The sequence below is a fragment of the Calypte anna genome, chromosome 2 (genome assembly GCF_003957555.1).
Source record: "Calypte anna isolate BGI_N300 chromosome 2, bCalAnn1_v1.p, whole genome shotgun sequence".
NCBI classification, from domain to species: Eukaryota; Metazoa; Chordata; class Aves; order Apodiformes; family Trochilidae; genus Calypte; species Calypte anna.
Window position 1 is genome coordinate 32,424,241 of NC_044245.1, and position 20,165 is coordinate 32,444,405.

General features: G+C 39.8%; 1 protein-coding gene across 2 annotated transcripts in view; it reads right to left on the reverse strand.

Moving 5' to 3' along the window:
- Nucleotides 1–20,165, reverse strand: part of IGF2BP3 (insulin like growth factor 2 mRNA binding protein 3) — a 118,654-nt gene that overhangs the window by 29,934 nt on the left and 68,555 nt on the right. The window contains exons 4-9 of one of the 2 annotated variants that reach the window (XM_030444784.1): nt 14,362–14,413; nt 14,205–14,268; nt 5,821–6,105; nt 3,320–3,454; nt 2,636–2,758; nt 154–289 (exon numbers count right to left, since the gene is read on the reverse strand). In XM_030444784.1, the coding sequence (XP_030300644.1) occupies nt 154–289; nt 2,636–2,758; nt 3,320–3,454; nt 5,821–6,105; nt 14,205–14,268; nt 14,362–14,413 (795 nt within the window). The remainder of the gene's footprint in view (nt 1–153; nt 290–2,635; nt 2,759–3,319; nt 3,455–5,820; nt 6,106–14,204; nt 14,269–14,361; nt 14,414–20,165) is intronic. The other variant, XM_008494205.2, reaches the window with a different exon arrangement.

A 20,165-nucleotide genomic window follows, 5' to 3' on the forward strand; every position in this document is an offset into this window, starting at 1 on the left:
GGGGACAAGTGCCTACACAACCTCATTTATCTTTGAAGAGGGTCTATTCTAAGCAACCCTTCTGCTGGGCTTGGTGACCTCCAGAGGCCCATCATACCCAAGTCTCTCCATGTTTCTAGTTCCACAAAGGGCCCATGCACCAAGACAACTCACATTCATAGCAGCAATGTCATTTTCATAGGACTCCCTGATTTTCTTCATAATTTCTTCCTCAGCCTTAGCACAAGTTTCAATACTGCCTTTAACTGTAATGGTCCTTTCCGGATTATAGAGTGTCAAATCCTGCAATCTGCAGATGAAACAGAAGCACAGCTCGTTAGCAAACAGCAGAGGGCAATAAGATTTATCATTTGAGTGCAATGAGCATATAGAGTTTGCCCTCCAAAGAGCGGAGTAGCAGTCTGCAACAGGGCTCACACACAGTTCTCAGAGAATCCCAGAGAAACTCTGTCCACACAGAAAACACAACAAAAACCACCACAGAGAGGTTTGGCATTAGCTGGTTGAAATGTGCTTCAGATGCAACAGAAGGAAGAAACCATCAAGCTGTGCAGAGCAGTGCAGTACTTCTCAGCCTTGCTCCCCAGCCCCATGAATAGAGAGAGGGCTTCAGCCTTGAGAACACTAGTGGATTCCTTAAGGAAGAAGGAGGGGGAAAAGTTTCACAGCTCTCAGTGAAACTGCAGGAGAGCCTCCAAATGCTCATAACAAGAGAGCCAAAAGCTGTGCACAAGTCAACAGGTGCTGTGAAACACCAGTGACTCCTCAGGGAAAATTAAAGGGTTACAGTGTTAAACTAGTACTTTGGTAGGTAACAAATGCATGGTAAAATGCATGGTAAAATGGAAGAAACCAATTGGGAAGCCATGGCATATCCATGTACTGAGAAAAGACAAGTTGGAGGGGTAAGGACAGAAAACCATCAGATCAGGATGCAGGAGGAGTGAGGAAGCCCATCGTAGCAATAAGAGGAAGAGGGATGCAAGATTTGCTTTTTTGCAGCATGGGTAGTGTAGCAATCTGTGCATCTCAGTTTAGTAGCAGCAAGCACAAAATGCATCCAACAAAGCAATCCTTAAATTTCCAGGTGCACAAGCACTGAGTTACTGCCTCAGGAAGGAAAGTGGTGGAAAACACCCCAAAGAAGAAAGCAAGCACTTTCCCAAATCAACTGCCTTACTTAAACTTTATGGGTAAGCTTACTGAAAAGCCTAAATAAAAATATCAGAAGGACTAATTAGACAAAGCAGAATAACTGGGCAGACATGCCCTCTTTTACGTAGAGATCAAAACAGGCAGCTTCATGGGGCTGTTTCAGGCATAGCATGACTAGTATGATTTGGAGGACAAGATTTTGTAATAAACCATTAACTTTCTAAATTATAAAATACTCTGCAAGTGTTAACAGACAATGTGTTATTTGTGTCATCATGAGTAAAGACAAGTTTGTTTCACAGAATGAAGACCATTATCCCATTTACCCTGTATGTTTTTTCCCCTGAAGAAGTCACATTAGCAGCCTGTTTACTGTTTGCAAACAAAATGGTTGTGCCAACACATTTAAGAGAGCGTGCTGGCCTTAAAAAGCATTTTTGAAACAGACTTATTCAGGTGCTTCCTCTCCAATTGATTCACTTCTTTTTCTCAGACTTATTCAATAGATGCCTAAATACCTTCAGGAAGGTTTCAGGTTATTTCATCCAGTTTTGAATTTCCTCTTTTTGAGGAACTTCATTCACTCTTAGTTTCCTTGGCTTCAATTGAGCTATTTTCTGTGGTACACTTTTGTGTCTCCTGCATGTATTCAGATCTCTTCGTCTTCCAAACTTTCTTCCTTTGCTACAGCCAACGCTTATTCTCACCCTTTCTGGCCAAAGACTAAATCCAAGATGCCCTCAAATGCTTGGAAGTTTATGCCAAAGTATTCATTATTCAGAACAGGAGGTTCTCTGAAGATATTGCTCTAGGGTAAAACTACTATAAACAGCCAAGCTTCTACAGAGATGTTGATCTAATCAGTAATTTGCAGATTTCCCATGAAAGTAAAAACTCCTGTTTAATCTCAGCTAAACTTGAACAGGTCTCAGTTACCTTCACAAACTCACAGACCAAAAGGTATTACTTTGAAGCAGACTAGTCAGTGCATCCCAGGTTTGGCTTCATGCAGACAAGAAAGATAGACCTGCTGCTTAAAATACCCTCTTCAGTATTTGTTTATTTTCTTTCTTCTTGTCCAAAAACCTAATATATACCAGATACTAAAATATCACTAAGTTTCACTCATTTTTACACATATCTCAGAACTGATCCAGGCTTAGACTTAAAAACACTCATCATTACATATGGTATAATATGTTAAAATAAACAACACTTAAAATATAGTCTAACATAGGCTCCACACTGCCTATGTTATTTAAAGGTCTGCACTTTATGAGTTTACAATGAAGACTCAATGTTTACATTCAATTTAACTGAGCTTAAGTAACAGTTTAATACACATTATTGAAAGGCCTCTAAAAACCTGTTATCTCAGCCTTCAAAACACCCCTAATATGCTTGTAAGAACTCTGTACCTTGATGTACCACAGCAGCACTGCTGCTATCTCACCAGAAGATTAGGGCACCCAAAACTTACGGAGATATCGTGATTTTAGTATCTGTGTCCTGTTCAATTTTCTTCAGGTTTCTTCCTTCTTTGCCAATAAGTCGGCCCACAAAGTTGTTATGCGCCAATATCTTCAAGGGAATTTCTTCTGTACTGTAATGGAGGTTACACTCAGTGAGATTTTGAGGCCAAAATGCAATTTTTTAATGCAAATATTTTCATAGAGATGTCTACAAGTCCCATTCTCTTATACTGGACAGAGGACGAGTCCAATGCAACACACATTTCAGTATTATAATCTATAATCTTAATTGCAACATACTCATGAAACAAAAGTCAGATTGAAGCAGCAAAAGCTGTTGGGAAGGGAGAAATACACCTTAAAAGCTTTTAGTTTGAGCTCACAACTTGTTATGCTCATTATGATTAAAAGCTAGTAGTTGCTCAAAAAACTTCAGTACTTTCTCCATACCACTTCAAAAATCACAGACAGACAATGGCTGAAAATACAGATGTGAGGTGGAGCTAATTAGGAAAGCAGACCATCCTGAAAGGAAAAAATTTAGTTCCTTTACCTTCTTAAATGTGGATAATGGCAATAAATATTCACTTGTTAGCAGTTTTTAAAGACTATATATTTAAATGAAGAATTCAGAATAATAACAACAAGAATTCAGAATTTAAGGCCTCCACAATGAAGTGCCTTTAACTCACAATTTAGTATCTTGAGCTTCCTTTTGCATGATTTCCATAATAATTTTACAAGCCGTTGAGCAGCCTTCAGGAGTTGAGTGGATGGTAATTGGTTTCTCAGCAGCACCTGCATTCTCTTTACGATGAATATCAATCCTTGAAAAAAAGAAAAACAGCAACTGTAACCATGTGCCGTATGGTAAGCCTTGCATGTTTCCAACCCTCAAAAAACTAATCTATTTAGAGCTAATACTGGCTACATTTAAGTGGCTTAATTTTGCTAAGTATACAACTACTTAATAATCTCCTAAATATTAATTTTCTGTGGTTTTTTGAGTCTCTCCTATCCTGATTATACCAGCTAAGCCCCATCTTTGTGGGCACTAGAATCTCCTTTCCAAATTAAACTCCCATTAAGACATTCAGGGAGTTGTTAGACAATCTGTGGTATATCACTGATAACATTTCATCAAGCTTTCCCAATACTCTTATCACTAGCCTAGATGCTCCCTTAATGATGACTCTGTAGGTACAGTAGTCAGGCTTTGTTCTGACTTTTTTCATGACCTCAGCAGCAGAGTTTCCTAGCATTTTTCTGCTAGCCAGTAGCATCACACTGCTTGCATTTGTCCTCAAGATGACTTTTCTATGCTTAAGCCTAAAATTTGTCCTGACTTTACCTTTTTTCTAGCTCTCACCCTAAAACTACTAGCCTTAGTCTACACCATGGTTTTTTTTTGTAGGTCTAGGAATCTGACAAAGTATTTATGACCTGCATCAGGGCAATGCTTTGGATGCTTTTTTTTGTCCTCTGCTAATAACTGCAGGTGGTTACATATTCTTTCCACCTCTGCATTTTGCTTCCCTTTCCCCAAATCATAGCCATTTCCAAACTTTACAGCTTACCATGCTGCTTTTTAATAAACCTTTTTTTTCCCCTGTTCTTTCTGATATTGAAAATTCATTTTTGTTTCATGATGCAACATTTTATAAGAAGCTCATGGAAATTTTTGGCACAACTGGAAGATTTTTTTTTTATTCTTGAAGTAGTGTATCTGTAAGATTAGCAACCTATGATTATTTCTGCACTATCCAGCTTCTTTTATGCTATAAAACCTTTCCTTATGCTAGTCTTCCAGAATTTTTATAGTCTGAGAATAAGACATTTTAGATATTAACTGAAAAATTGGTTGCCCATAGGCAAACAGTTACCAAGGGTCATCAGGACACCACAAAACTCAGATCTGTGTTGTTAAGCACAGCAAACAGACTCCTGATTACAGCATGCTAATGAGAGGTTGTAGGGAGCATCATGCTAATCCTGGGTTTGAGGGAGGAGGAGAAGCCTGTTTGTTTGTGGGTGGGGTAATTACTGAGAACATCCCTTATCCCCATTAACTGCTCCCAAAACCCAAGCTACCCACCCTCCCTCACCTCTCAGCCACAGCTCATGCCAGCTGCACCTACAAGAGTGCAAGCAAGACAGGAGGACACGGTCTTAAGTTGTGCCGGGGGAGGTTTAGGTTGGACATTAGAAAGAATTTCTTTACCGAGAGGGTGATCAGGCATTGGAATGGGCTGCCCAGGGAAGTAGTGGATTCTCCATCCCTGGAGGTTTTTAAAAAGAGACTGGATGTGGCACTCAGTGCCATGGTCTGGTAACCACAGTGGTAGTGGATCAAGGGTTGGACTTGGTCTCTGAGGTCCCTTCCAACCCAGTCGATTCTATGATTCTACAGCTGAAGGCTTGTGCCAGTGCTCTGCTGAAGGCAGCATCTCTCAGCTCCTAGGGGTGTCCTGGAAGAATACTTTGAATACAATCTCCACCCACCAATACATCTGCACTGAGCCATTCCTCGTGGGTAGGGATTTAACATGTCCTGAAAACAATCTCCTTCCTTGCCTCTAGACCCCAGTGCTCTAAGCTTCTTAGGTCACTTACAGAAGCTTTCCTTTTGAGTCCCTGCATTACCTGAACCTGTGTTTCGGTGAAGTATGCAACCTGGTAGCACCAAACTTATTCACCAGAGACACATGGGCACGAGGTGTAAAGAATACTGAGTAACAATAGAAATGTGATTTTTTTTTTCCTTACCCACTTCTTGAATTGAAAACATAAATCCCAAGAATGCTCTAAATTAAACTGAAGTGAGAATAAACACTTAAAGACTTGGAATGTCTCCCCCTATCTGTATGTCCCATGGCCCAATATAATACAGCTCTTTCAGCTTCACTTTTAGTGCCAGAACCTTTTTTTTGTGCCAGAACCTTTTTAGCACACATCATAAGCAAGCTCTCCACCATCAAGTAACATCCTACTAGCACTGCCTAATGAGTTTTTTTTAAATGGGAGAAACAAGTCAAATATCATCTGAACAAGAGAGGACAGAATCCATAAACAAACCTTGCAAAAGACTTCATTTTCACTATTATCTTCAGTTTTACAAGTTACATTGTTTTTTACATGGGAGACAAGGACACAACATTAAAGCTTATGATCCCAGGTTTGTCAAATAACTTACTTGGACTGTGTCTGCTTAGTAATGTTTCTGATTGTCGCTCCTTCTTTCCCAATAATGGCTCCTACAAACTGTGTGGGAACCAGCATCCGTAGAGGAACGTCCGACTGTGGTTTCTGCCTTGTGGTTGCACCGGGTGACCCTTGTCTTGGTGGACCCCTCTGTCCAAATCCACGTCTTCCCTGGGGATGTTGCTGAGGGGGTTGCTGGGCTGCCATTTCATCAGGGATGTATGCGACTTTCAAGGAATAATTTTCAAGCTGAAACCCGTTCAGTTTTTCTATTGCTCTGTTTATTTGCAAAGGGGAGGAGAGAAGAGAAAAAAGTCACATGCAAGGTCTCATGAAAGGACAAGTCATTCAGAGCTAGACTTCTCTTTTTAAATTGCATGACAAAGCTAAAAGCCGTTTCCAAGATGAAAAGTTACGTTCAAAATACTTTAGTCAAGATTTTGATCACACAACATTTTCCTTTTTTGTTTTTTTTTAATTCACCATATTATGGACTACAAGTTAGCTCTTGCTTGCTCTGGGCTTCTGTGCACTTTAAAGGTTTTGCTCGTGCAACCCTATCAGCAAAACCTCACAGGAGACAGAGCTTATAGACTCAAAAGCATTCTTTTGCCTGATTTAATTTAAATCAGTTTCCCAAATAGAATTAAAACTGCACCAGAGGGAAAACTTTTTAGCTGCTACCACAGCACCTTCATTAGGGTTTTTGCCAGCACAGCTCTTTGGCTGGAGTTTTTGCAATAACTGATGTAGCTACGACAGGAAAAAAAAAAAAAAAAAGATACGAAAGACAGCTCCTTGCTCATTTTCATTCAGAACAAAAGTGTTCAAAGCCAGGCAATGGCATCACTTAGAAGACCACAACAAGCCATGTTGTAAGTAGGTTTAAAAGTTAACCATGAAATTAAAGCCAATGCATTTCAGCTCTTCATAAGGCATTTAAATGTTTCAAGTTCTCTGGGGCTTTTAGGCAAAGGAGAGCCCCCCTGTTAAATATTGCAGAGAGATATTGCTGAGATGCACACAATGCACTCACACCATGATCCATCAACACTGCATAAGCACCTGGATGCTCAGTTCTCCGTCTGTCTAGCCCCTCTTTTGAACCAAGGTGGGGCAAAGTCTGACAGTCCACCTCACATACTGGTTGTCCCCTATTCACACAACTGCAAGCACAATTTTAAACTTAAAACTGACAGATTCCTGGAGGGTTGAAAATTTTCTGCTCACAAACAGAACAGAGTCACTACAATTCAAGATCAAGAAAGCAGTATAAATAACTAAGCAACATGCAACACTGTGGTAAGCTAAGGGTATAAACTTAATGCTTTCCCCCAAGGAAGACTTCAATATTAGCTACAGAATTATTCAGATTATCAGCAGTAAGATATATGGATATCACTAAACCATGCATTGGTTTGTGGTAGTTTATAAATGCCAACCTTAATCTTGAATCAAAATGTACTAAGTGATTTTGTTTAAAGATAAATTATAAAATGCTCTAATAACCATATGCTCTGAAGCAAAGTCTCTGAAAATAAGACTTAATCCAGCCTCTGTTCATGCACATTTGCAGGTGGTTGCTGCTAGTTCACCAAATGCTACCCTCAGGAATACTTTAACTCCTGCCTCTGCTGCTGAGATAAAGGATGATGCTAGCCAACCAACTAAATTTGAGTATAGCCAGTGAAAAGTACAGTTCATCTCCTTTGTGTCCCATTTGACAGTCTGGGTCTCAAGCAGCTGTTGAAATCAAGCAGCATCTTTGCAGATAAGTGGTGGGATGTGGGTACTGAGGATAACACACCCCTCATGTCCCAGGGGCTGAACCAACATCCTCAAAATATTCTGGCCAGGCAGTAAAGAGCTTATGAGAAAACAAGTAATTCATAGCTCTGGAGCAGTGTTTAATAAAGGCTGGTAATAAATAAGACCCAAGGCAATGCCACTGAACAACAAGGAAAGCAAAATATTGAATAACTGATCACTGCTCATTAAATACTTCTGTTCACCAAATGAGACAGTGGTCCCTTGGGAACCAGGCAGGAGCATAATTGCTCCTCTATGAGAAGAGTCTCTTAAAGCATATGGCAAAAAAAAAAACAAACACAAAAAAACAAAAAAACAAAAAAAAAAACAAAAAAACAAAAAAACAAAACAAAAAACAAAAAAAAAAACAAAAAAAAAAACCAAAATAAACAAACAAACCCAAAAACCCACCACAAACAAAAAACCAAGCGAAACAGCTAGATTAAAATTTGCTGAGTCTGTTTCAAAGCTGACATTTCTTAGCTTTTGCTCTATGAGCATTTTATTACACAGGAAGCAGGACTAGTAGAACTTGCATTACTATGGATTTGTCTCTCAAGTTTTTGCTTCTGCATAGATTTCCAGTGCTCAAAGGGTATTTACCTGTAGTCTTACTCCATGGACATCCTATCTAGGAGAGGGGTCTAGATCTCTTTCTTTTTATGCCACCTGAACATACGAAACTCTTGGTGGCTGCAAATAACCGAAATCCCTATTTCTGGGTTGAGTTTTACTGAAATTATCTAAAAAACTGAATTGCAACCAGGAGGGGAAACAGCACCAAACAGTACAGTGTTACAAGCCCTGTTTCTCTTGGAATGAAAACTCAAGATACTGGAGAGATGAGCACCAACCATTTCATGAATGTGCTGGTAGGCTCTGGACTGACATCCATCCTAGCTCATTCCCTTCCACACATTCATTTGACAAGTTTAGACATTACATCTTTACCCAAAAGCTTCCATCTCCTCTGGCTTTAAAACAACTTAAACCAGCACCCAGCACCAATACAAAAACATTAAATCAGGACATGAGACTTTGTACTCTTCCTAAGAAATAGCAAGGGAGGAAAAGATCAGGCTTTTTGTTTGCAGCCAAGCTACATACCTATCATGTTTTCACAACAAGTTTTATATGGCAGCTACGAGCATGTATGTATAGATATATATATATATATATATATATACACACACACCCTACTTTTCCTGGAAAGAAGGTTGGAACTCTTCCACTAAGAACAACGTATAAATTGCTAAATGGTTGTTTATAACTGAGTAGCTTAGGAGTATTCCTTGCAGTAGCTGTCAGGGCAGACATCCTCACTTCCTGGGAAAGCAAGTGACTGGTTCTTCACAGTACCAGGGGCAATGTATTTCAGAGTCAAGGCTATCATCACTATTGCAATCCACCACATACATGTTAAACTCAGCTCCTTCTGTAAGCTATTGACTGATCACCTTTGAAAACCCAAGTCCAAACCACAGTAAAGCCATATCTGTCTTTCCACTAAGACCTCTGTCTTCCCAAACAGGGCTGGGGGTCTCCTTCCATGACCCACAATTTGATAAAGTTTGTGCAGGTAACCTCTGCCAGGAGGCACTATTGGTACCTACTGAAACAACCCACAAAACATCTTTTACTCAAGGGTTAAACCCACCTAGAGTAATATAATGAAGGCAAAGATGGAGTAAAAAAGTAAACTCCCTCATTAATAAGTGCCCTGAGCCCACAAGTCTTTAATACTTAGTGGAAATGGAAAATGTTTGTTTCACATACCAGTAAGAGCTGGTATACAGGAATCTCAGTATAGTTCAGAATTTTCTTATAAATTCATTAAACAACTGCAGTGACTATGCTCTAAGATGCATAGCAGCTTAGCTTGAATTCATGTTACACCTCAGAAGACAATCCCTACATAAAAATGAAACATTTAAACAAATATTTTTTTTATATTAGTCACCTGATTTTTTCTTATCAAAATGGCATTTCACCACTGTCCTCTCATGAGCTCTTTGTGAAAGGATGTTTGCCCAGCCTTCTAGCTTCTGATGCTAGTGGAGGTTAAATAACCTTGATAAATGACTACAGTAAAAGCACCTAGTCTTGTGCTGAAAATCATTCATCCATTGATAGCATGATGACACTAAGCACTAAATGGAGAACATATTTCACTCCCACATACATCTTATACCTACACCTTTCCTTTTTCCTCCCTGACCAGGTATATTTGCATACTGAGAAGACAGGTATACATGGTAATTTTTCTTTGTCATAATGATGGCTTTTTTTTTTTGCATTAAACAAAAAATAACTTCCAGTAGTATTTCTAAAAAGAAAAGCCAAGCAAAAGATAAATCTAAGCTTATAATAATAGACCTCTGAATTTTCAGTATTATCGTTCCTATGGCAACATTAGCCCTGACCCAGGATGGCATGTAAAAGTATTAGTTACATCAACTCTTATTCATTCAATAATACACATTTTGTGCACATATGCAGCTTTGTGCTTCATTGAAAGGGCTTAAAAGTTTCTTTTTGCAAGTTTACAGATTAAAAGATGGTCACTAGTGTCTCAACACTCAAAGTAATATACCTACTTAGATCTGAAAAAAACACAAATCCTGAGCCCTTTACATTGCAGGCTGTAGTTAAAATACACCATTGGTTATGAGACACAACCAACACAAGCACCTCATCCCTGAGCTAAAAAATAAACACCAAGCCCTATCTGAAAACTATATACACCCAACTCCATAATATGTGAGGCCAGCTTTGCATAAAACTTCCCTTCCAAAAATCCTGGGTAGAGCTTAATCCCCTAGCATGCACTAAATGCCCACATACTGGAACAATTCTGGGGAGTTGAAGAGAAGGTGGTGCAACTTTTGGTGGCAACAGCAACAGTTCAGATGGCATCACATTAGAGGGACATGGTCAGCATGTCCTGATGGTTGCAATCAGGAATCAGTATTGGCAGAAGAGGGCAAAAGAAGGTCCCAAGCTGCCTCAGGACCTACATGGAGCTGGTTGGGTTGTTCACACTGAACTGCAGGTTCCAGGCTCTACCACTTGCCCTCTCAATTCCTCTCTTCTGAGTATTCCATAACCCACTGTGGCATTCAGGAATTAGGTGTGCCACAGCAGTGTGCTTTGTAAGCCCCTCTCCAGTTTTTGGAAAGGATGGTGGCAGGGGCAGTTTCTGAGTTGAGACAGCTCCCTCTTCCTTTTCCTCCTCCTCTCAAGCACCTGCAGGAGAGGAGGGACAGGGTCACACAGATGCCCTGAAGTCCCAGACTTATCACTACTCAGCCTTGGAGAGCAGACAGTGGATTTCCCAGGCTTGTGCACAACTTAGTGCTTGCTGTATACACCTCTCTGCAAACCTTCTGGGCTTCTCACAAGCAGCCTGATCTGTTGCTGTCTCCCCTCCTCTGGCCACATCAAGACAAGGAATAGCATCTTGGGTTTGCTCCCAAGTCAGCCTCATGCCTGTACAGCTAGTGAAGAGGGGCATCACTGTCACAGATCAAAACCAACAGACCTCCATCCCAGCTGGGAGTCAGTAACTGTGAATGGCTCAGATTTTTGGGCACTGTGTGTCCTGTCCAAGACTTGCTTCTTAAAAGGACTACCACAGTCTTCACAAATTTCAGTTTCCAGGTTGATTTTGGATGCATCTATGTACTGAATATGCCACAATTGCAGTACCAACCTAGAGAAACCAAACCTCTGTCACAATTAGACTTGCAACATGGGAGAAGACTCTGCTTCCCAGCTGGGTGGAACCAAAAGTTTTGTTCAGAAGTAACATCCTCCAAGCAATGCATACCACACTTGTTCAGAAATGCTTATCAAAAACATCTCCAGATTGCATTACAGCACCTGCACCACACAGCATTGCCAGTACACACTCCCACTGGCACAGCAATGCCACACAGCCTATCCAGCAGTAAAGTAACTAACTCTACATGTTTTGTCAGCCAGCCTTACTGTGCCTGTTGCAAAAAAGACCCATTATGTGGTAGCACAAAAAAATTAAAGTCACAGCATTTGTTCTGAAAGTGATGTCTAAGAGCATCCTTTACCCTCAGCAGCTATATTTCAAAATGCAAAGCTTGTTATCAGCTGCTGCTTCTCAGCAACTCTGAACAGCTTCTGATAAAGTCAGTTCTTGTCACTCCTTGTACAGCACAGGCTGACCAACACTGCCTTTTATCAGCTATCACCACTCAAATACCACTCCCTCTCCACAGCCACTGCTGTCCACCACAGCCAGGCCCAAGAAGCAAATCTGGAGTCACATCTGGGAAAACCATTTAAATGAAACTACAGAAAAGCCATACTCATACAGGTCCTGTAGTGATTCTTCATTCCAGTTACTCAGCTTTTTCTCTAGAAAAATCTCTATTCAGCCAGTACTTCTCTTAGAAGTTTCTAAGTGACTACAAGATTCTGTCCTGAATCCTGCCAATCTGAGCTAACAAACTCAGAGTTTGGTTGGAGAGCAGCCAGGCAGAAAGGGACCTGGGAGTCTGGATTGACAGGAAGCTGAACATGAGCCAGCAGTGTGCCCAGGTGGCCAAGAAGGCCAATGGCATCCTGGCATGTATCAGAAACAGCGTCACCAGCAGGTCCAAGGAGGTGATTCTGCCCCTATACTCAGCCCTGGTAAGGCCACACCTTGAGTACTGTGTTCAGTTTTGGGCCCCTCAGTTCAAGAAGGATATTGAGGTCCTTGAACAGGTCCAAAGGAGGGCAACCAAGCTGGTGAAGGGACTCGAACACAGATCCTATGAGGAGAGGCTGAGGGAGCTGGGGCTGTTCAGCCTGAGGAAGAGGAGGCTCAGGGGAGACCTCATTGCTCTCTACAACTACCTGAAAGGAGGATGGAGCCAGGCGGGGGTTGGTCTCTTTTCCCAGGCAACTCTCAAAAAGACAAGAGGGCATGGTCTTAAATTGTGCCGGGGGAAGTTCAGATTGGCTATTAGAAAGAATTTTTTCACAGAAAGGGTGATCAGACATTGGAACGGGCTGCCTGGGGAGGTGGTGGACTCTTCGTCCCTGGAGACATTTAAAAAGCGACTCGATATGGCACTCAGTGCCATGGTCTAGTGACTGTGGCAGTAGTTGATCAAGGGTTGGACTCGATGATCTCTGAGGTCCCTTCCAACCCAGCCTATTCTATGATTCTATGATTCTATGAAACAGCTCAGAAATACATAGCATGATTCCTTCCATGGTATTTCTGGTACTTCCTTCTTACATTTTCAAAGGGGGAACTGGCCCATGTAGCATTATTTTTTAAATGTTTTCCATAAGTTTCGGAAGCACTAAAAATGCAACATTTTTCTTAATTACTGTGCAACAGAATTAAAACCACAGGAATCTGAAAAAGAATTTGTTGAATCATTCAGGTTGAGAAAAGTTAAATAATGAATTCAAGAAAAACATTTTTTTCTTTCAGCTCCAGTGTACACAAGAGACACCACTGACACAAGTTTCCCATATTTGTTTAGAATACTCTAACAAGTAACCTAACACTTTCAAAGATTAAATGCATATGTGCATTCAAATTACACAGAAGTCATAATTACTTAATTATATGTACAAATATTATTTCATTTGTAATTTGGAATTAATGCATACCATAAGCATAACTCTGCATCTTAACCAGTGATTTTAGTTAGCCACAAGGTGGCAGAAATTTCAAAGTTAAAATAAAAAGATCGTTGTAGGCTCTTTCCTGGATTTGAATTTGTTTCACCTGCTACAGCTAGACAGGGGTGGGGTAGGGGGGGAGATATGTTCATCTTTAAGCATTAAGAAATGCTAAAAACAACTCCTTTTTAAACCTGTGGTGGAAAAAATAAAAATTAAGCTTACATTATAATATATAAATACGAACATTCAAAGGAGAAGGATATACACAACCACTAAGTAAAGCATTACATATTAAAATGTTGCTCTCTAGATTAAAAGTTATCAAGTACTGAAAATATAAGCAAACATAAAACATGTGTCCTAATGTTCAAAGTGTTTTTCAAAAGGTTCAAAAAGCCCAAATTAATTATTTTAGATACTCAGATTATGATCTTTTGTGTGTTTTGAAGCAGCATTAAATTTTCTAATAAAAAAAGATCTTGAGAAAATCATGGCAAAATAACTGAAGCCAGCAGGAGTGTAACTGCCAATCAAAAGAGACACAAAAAACCAGTAAAAGAGCATTAAAGCTTTGTAAAACATGGCTAGAAATCATTAAGCAGTAATTCTGTCTTCTTTCATTGGCAAATTAGTAACTTTCTGCCCTTTCCAGTCAAATAATTCTACCCAAATTTCCAAGTTTTCAGAAGTATTAATTCATACAGGAAAAGTTGACAATGAAACCCAGCATATTAAGGTAAAGTACACAAGATTTGGCAAGGGGAAGAAAAAGAGACTTTTTTAAAAGATACTACTTACATGATCGTTTTGTCGATCAGTTAATCAGGAGCCAAGTTGCATATAAAATCACAACATGAACTCCATAATTCAAGTTAGATAATAATAACAAGTAAATAAGTTACTTACTGTCTAGCCTGATCCTTATTGCCGTATGTTACATTTACAACTGCAGTCTCCGTGTCAGTGTTCACTAGAGAGGAAAATGCAATGAAAAAAAGGTTAAGTTCAATGTGCACTCACTTCCCACTACAAATTTAAAAGCAATTTGAGAGCAGAGCCATACCTTGCTCACAGTTCTCCACTGTTCCATACTGAGCTAACAAACTATCCAGTACCTATCAAGAGGGAAAAGAGACAGATTTCAATTTCAAAATGAATTAACAAATCAAAAGAAGTCTGTAAAGCCACTAAAATCTGTAGTAATTTTATCAGAACATATACTACTCAAGATCTGTACTCCAGAAGGTAGAAATGTGTTCGAAATTTTTGAAACAAACTCACATATTGCCTGTTTTTTTTTTCTCATAACAAAAAAAATTTGCATGTAAAACCTCAAAAACGTGAAAATACAGAACATAACTGTAAGAAGTCACACTGCACTGAAAGTCCCAGGCTTTGAGAATAAACCTTCAAGTCACCTATTCTCAGACTGGGCTATAAGCAGAGACAGGACAAATTAAAGAAGAGCAGATTTGGAATAGAATCTTTCCATGTAACCCAAGCACATATATAACTTTTCCACACACTTTGCTTACTTTTTTTTTCCCCCTCAATACACACAGGCTGTACATTAAAATATCCTCTCTGGGAGTTTGTCTCCTTAGCAAAGTTAAGCAGAAGAACCTACACACCCAAAGCTGCTCCACAATATTTTGACAGTTTTCCTAAAAAACCATTCCCGAGGAACCACTCGCAACAGTAACTTCATATTATATGAAAGTTGCAATTAATTTGGCCTTTGGTAGAAAATTAGAAAGGTACAGGAAAAAACACATTACAAGAAGCAAAAGAAATCTGAATGGAGGAGTTTTAGTCATCATAATTTTATTCTAGTCAAATGAAGGATGAAGAAGTGGCAAGAAACGATGAGACTTTTAAGGAACAAGTCATATTCCAGTTAAAAAAAAAAACCAAAAAAAACCCCAAAAAACAAACCACCACAACAAAACAAAAACATTGAAATACACACAGTTGTATCGCTTCTAAAAATTCACATAGTATATGCTTTATTTCCTTTCTGGTAAGAAATAATATTCCATAAAACAGTGTGTCTCAGTAACTAGCACAGAGCACAAGTATATTACTGTGATTTGTTTCATCCCGATGTTATGACTCAGGAGTTAAAATTATACTGGAAAAGTTCCAAATTTACACCAAGAAGTGAAAAAAGTAAACTTTTCAGTCTTTTGGCTACTGAAGTACCATTCTTCACTTCATCTAGTCTCTTAAGGAAAAATGTACCACTTGTCAAAGGAAGAAAACAAGGAAGCAAGGACATAAGGAAAGCAGTAGGCATAAAAACACATCTCTGCAGCTTCTCATTTCAGTACACTTCCACATGCAACAAGCAACTGAAAGTGCATGACCCCTGGTCCCTAGAACGTAAAACTCAGAGTCTAAGTCCTCATGAGACTAAGAAATCAAACTAATAATTTACCTTTGCATCATATATATTTATGACAGCATAAAAAAAGTTAGGACAAATTGCCGTTTATATGCCCAAACTTTATGATAATTTATATCAGTATAAATTCTAATCTTTACCACCTATTAAAATTTAAGTAAAAGTTTTGAAATATTACCTGTGAAAATATCTACATGCCATTTAAAAGGCATTACAGTGCTCAACATGTTTGAGCTATGCATTACTGCTTCTAGCTGTTCCCCATCCTTCTTGTATAGGATCTAGTAAGTTTCTTTGGCAACTGTTTAGTTTTCCCAGTGAAGCTGTTAATTTTCCTCTCCTCCTCCAAGTAGGGATTAGCCTGGTCTGAAAGTCTGCCTTTTCAGTAGCCTAAAAAATAATTTTCACGCCACTCCTCAGATCTGACAATTTGAAGCTAAGGAAAAGTTTGCTCTTGAATTAAAAGTCTGCTCTTGAAAGCAGAGATGCTCCAGGGGATCAAAAGGAAGATCCTTTTAAGACAATGATGACACAGCCGAGGAGAGGTGGGAGGTGTTTCAGGTCTGCAGTGATGCCTCCACATAAATCAGGAGGGTCTCCATATGAGATTAGAAGAAAATCTTCACTGACAGTTTAAGTGGCAGTTGTGCCTCCACCGAAAACAGCAAGTGAACAGGATCTTGGATGGATTTTTAAAAGAAAAAAGCAAAAGCAAGTCCCTGGCTCATAGACCCATTCCAAGATGTTCGCTCGAAACAGGATATCAGACCTCATTAGTCTGATAAAGCAATTTCTTTGTACCTACATTATGTCAACACCTGTGCCATATTACACAGCAGAATCTACTGATGGGAACTAACATCTTCAGTTCATTATAAAAATTTAATTTTTTCATATCCACTTTACCCCAAAGCTGAATAACTTCAAAAATCAGAGTTTCATTTTTGTCCTTAAAGATATGGAAAGGAGCAAAGCTGAAATGCCAGAGGTACAAGACTTTACAGGACAAAAAATAAGCAATATTTCCATAGTAAATTTATATTCTGGACTAAGGATACCTTTACATTAAGACCTACATATTAAAGTCACAAGCTTCATCAAGAAAAGTAGTGATTTACCACTGAATCCACACTTCTTAAAGATACTACATTCTCTCTAAAACTACCACTTCAAATGAATTTCTAATCAGCCAGACACCTCAACACACTAGCCTTGCATCTGCTCCAAGAAGCCTCCTCTGCTATGAATGCTGAGGAGTAACCTAGAATGGCACATTCAGCATCCTGCTGATCTTCACCAGGAGCTCTCTACTTAGGCTGCTCCTTAATCCTCTTCTGAGCCATCTCAGTCAGAAATGGTGTCCATCTGGGCTTTAATCCCCGTGACTTGAGCTCCTGTGTTCTTAAGAGAGTTGCTTTATAAACCAGATTTGTGAGAAGTTTCCTCAAAGGATTGGAGCTTTAACTGAAACAAGAAACAAACCTCTTGGGTCAAAGACACTTGCTCTCTGCAGCAGTAGCCTTAGATGACACTTGTATTTTCACTACCAGCCAGTGTCACCTTGCAAGATTAATAAAAAACCTCGGGGTAGCCTTTTAACCACGTTGCATTTAAAATGCACTGGTAAAAAAAGTATCAGCGGAAGTTGGAGCGTGGGTGTGTGTGTGGGAAGCAAGTTTGGTAGTGGGAGAAGAACTGATCCAGTTGGGAGAAGTCACTGCTATTGTATTCAAAGCCAGATCCTCTATCGTTACTCACTTGCAAAACACAGAATTCCACTCCTCCATGTGTTTTTTTGCTTCCCATGTATTGGCTGCAACAGTCAGTTTCTACTCTCATCCTTCATTCATTCATATTTCTCTGTTCACTGCCTCTTCCCTCTCCCCAGTTTTTTTCTCTCTGTCCCAAAGCCTCTAGTTCTGCTGTGAAACAAACATGTTTTGTTTAAGCTGCTCTTCCCTAATACTCTTCGTGCTCAGCCTTGTTGGGCAATTGGAACAAAATCCAAAGCTGAGTCGGTGGTGCAGCAGCAATTCTGATGAGCAGCTGAAAAGAAAACTTTATTTGTACAAATATTTAATCTAAGCTAGGGAAAAAAATCTTTCCTTTTCTTGAACTCTCCTTCTAGCAGTTGTCTAAATTGGGTCTCCTGCTCTTGTTATAGCACAGATGTCTCTCTCACAAAAAGCTGCAGTCTTATACTGTGAACTTCCATTCATCAGACTCTAAAAGCCAATTCTGACTTAATTATAAACAGCATTACCCTACACCAAGCCCCACAAATCGGGACTGCTTTACAAGGAAAAAAGAAACACCAGAGCAGAGAGCACAAAGTGCACATTAACATATCCTGGTTCTCATGCAGATTTCACAGGTTTAGAAGTAGGACCTTTGAACCAACCAGAGCAGTTGTTTTCTGCACTTTCAGACCAAACTATTTCAGACACATCATCTTATGGCTCTGCAGGATTTCTGCCTTGTGCCATAAGCAAATTAGTCTCAAGACATGTAGCCCATAAGCACAGTTATCACTATAGTTTCTCACAGACACACACTTAGCAATGGAACTTCTACAGTTGTGCTGTAGAACCCTAAACTATTTCTTCCAGTCATGTAAAGCAAATCCATTAGGTCACCGCATCCTTGCTTCCATGACTTCTGTCATGTTGATGGGGAGTTAAAAGCAGACAACATAACTAAATTCACACAGAGTGGAGGCAGAGAGAGAGATGAGGGTCATTCAGTAAAAGACCACATAGAAATTTTTGGCTGCCAAGACTTTGAGTGTTCTGGGTGAGTTAACAAAAAAAGAGGGGGAGACAAATCCAGGCAAAAATATCAGGAAACAGAAGTTGTTGGTGCAAGTGGCTTTTTAAATTAAAAGAGGAGAGGTGGGGTGAAAGAAAACAAGAAAAAACAGTTAAGGAAAGCAGAAGGCAGGGATGCAGAGCAATACTGATACTACTCTACATACCAAGACTAGCTGAATCACTAATGCCATCTGCACATTCCAAGTACTCTTTTGGAATATCTAATAAATATAACAAAATTTATAAAATGTAAATTTTGATTACTTATATTACTGTAGCACAACTAGCCTGCAACCCCTACTAAGTCCTGGTGCAGTGTGAGCAGAGCTGGCATTTTATCACTTCTTTGTGTGAAACAGGACCTTGGCAGAGCCACTGTTGCTCTCACAGCCTGAGTGGCTGCCAGTGACTGAAAATGGCAAAAAGATTCTTTAAAGTGCCTTCAGTTTGGCTAAATCTTTTAACTGGTAAAAAATGCATACCCAAGAAAGGGCCTGGCTAGCATGGCTTTAGAAGGAAAATTAAATATGAGGATACCCCTAACAAATCCCTAAGGAAGCAGTCATGTTTGAAAGATGGAACTGGCTAACACTGCATCACCTCCGTGGAGGCTGTGGTGGACGGGTGAGCTTGGTGCCAGGTGGCCTGGCACATATCCCATCCCAGGCAGCCTATCCAGACCACCACTGCCAGCTAGAGCCTAAAGAACAGCAACTTCAAGATGATCACAGTATGTAGGCCCCGTGTAATGGCAGAGTAGCACCCAGAGAAGCACACGGTCTGCTAAGACAAAGTTGTTTCTCCAAAATCTAATGAGGAATTTGAGTAAGTAACTCCAGTACTCAATGGTTCGACGCATTGCAACATGTGGTGATGGTGTTTTTTATCTTCTAGACCCTCCAATACCCAGTTTACTGCCTCATGAAAACATGACCATAGTCTGGAAGAATCAGAAAAATAAGTCTGGAAGCTGCTGAAGTCATTGTTTGCACACACCAGAAAGGCAGCGCCTGAAAACAATAGTTCTGGCTTATTTACCACATCCCATACAAACCCTGGAGTGAATTCTTCTCCTGGGAACTTACAGTTGTATCCAAATGTTCAAAACTATTAGCAAGTTTACCCCATAATACAATTCTGCTTAGGTGGTATTACCAGGGTTTTAAGAATGTAAAGCTGAACCACAGAAACCAAAGCCAAAATTGTCAAAGGAACTACTAATTGAGTGACCAATTTGGACACCAAGGGCTTGATTTTCCACAGCACTCAGCACGTCTGCATGTTCAAAGTGCAGCTTCAAAGCCACTTTCTGAAGCAAGGAGAACGCAGTGCTTCTGCAAGACCTGAGGCTTGTCACAACTTGAACTGAAGACCAGACACACGTGGCAACTCATGGCAACTTCTGATTAAATAATTTGCCCAGCACCGGAGACCAGAGTGTGCAGAATCTGTGACATTCAATTCCCTTAACCAAAAGGGTTTGTCCTCCTGAAAGTCCTTGACTTGCTGCAAAATGGAGACAGTATATGGTGAGTAACTGGGGCACAACTCTTACAAAAAAGTCAATTTCAGTGCACATTCTGGACTTTTTAATGTCAGCAGAGCCAGCTTGAGCCCAGGCTCCCTTTCTCTAGTTCTAAAAGCAAACACTGG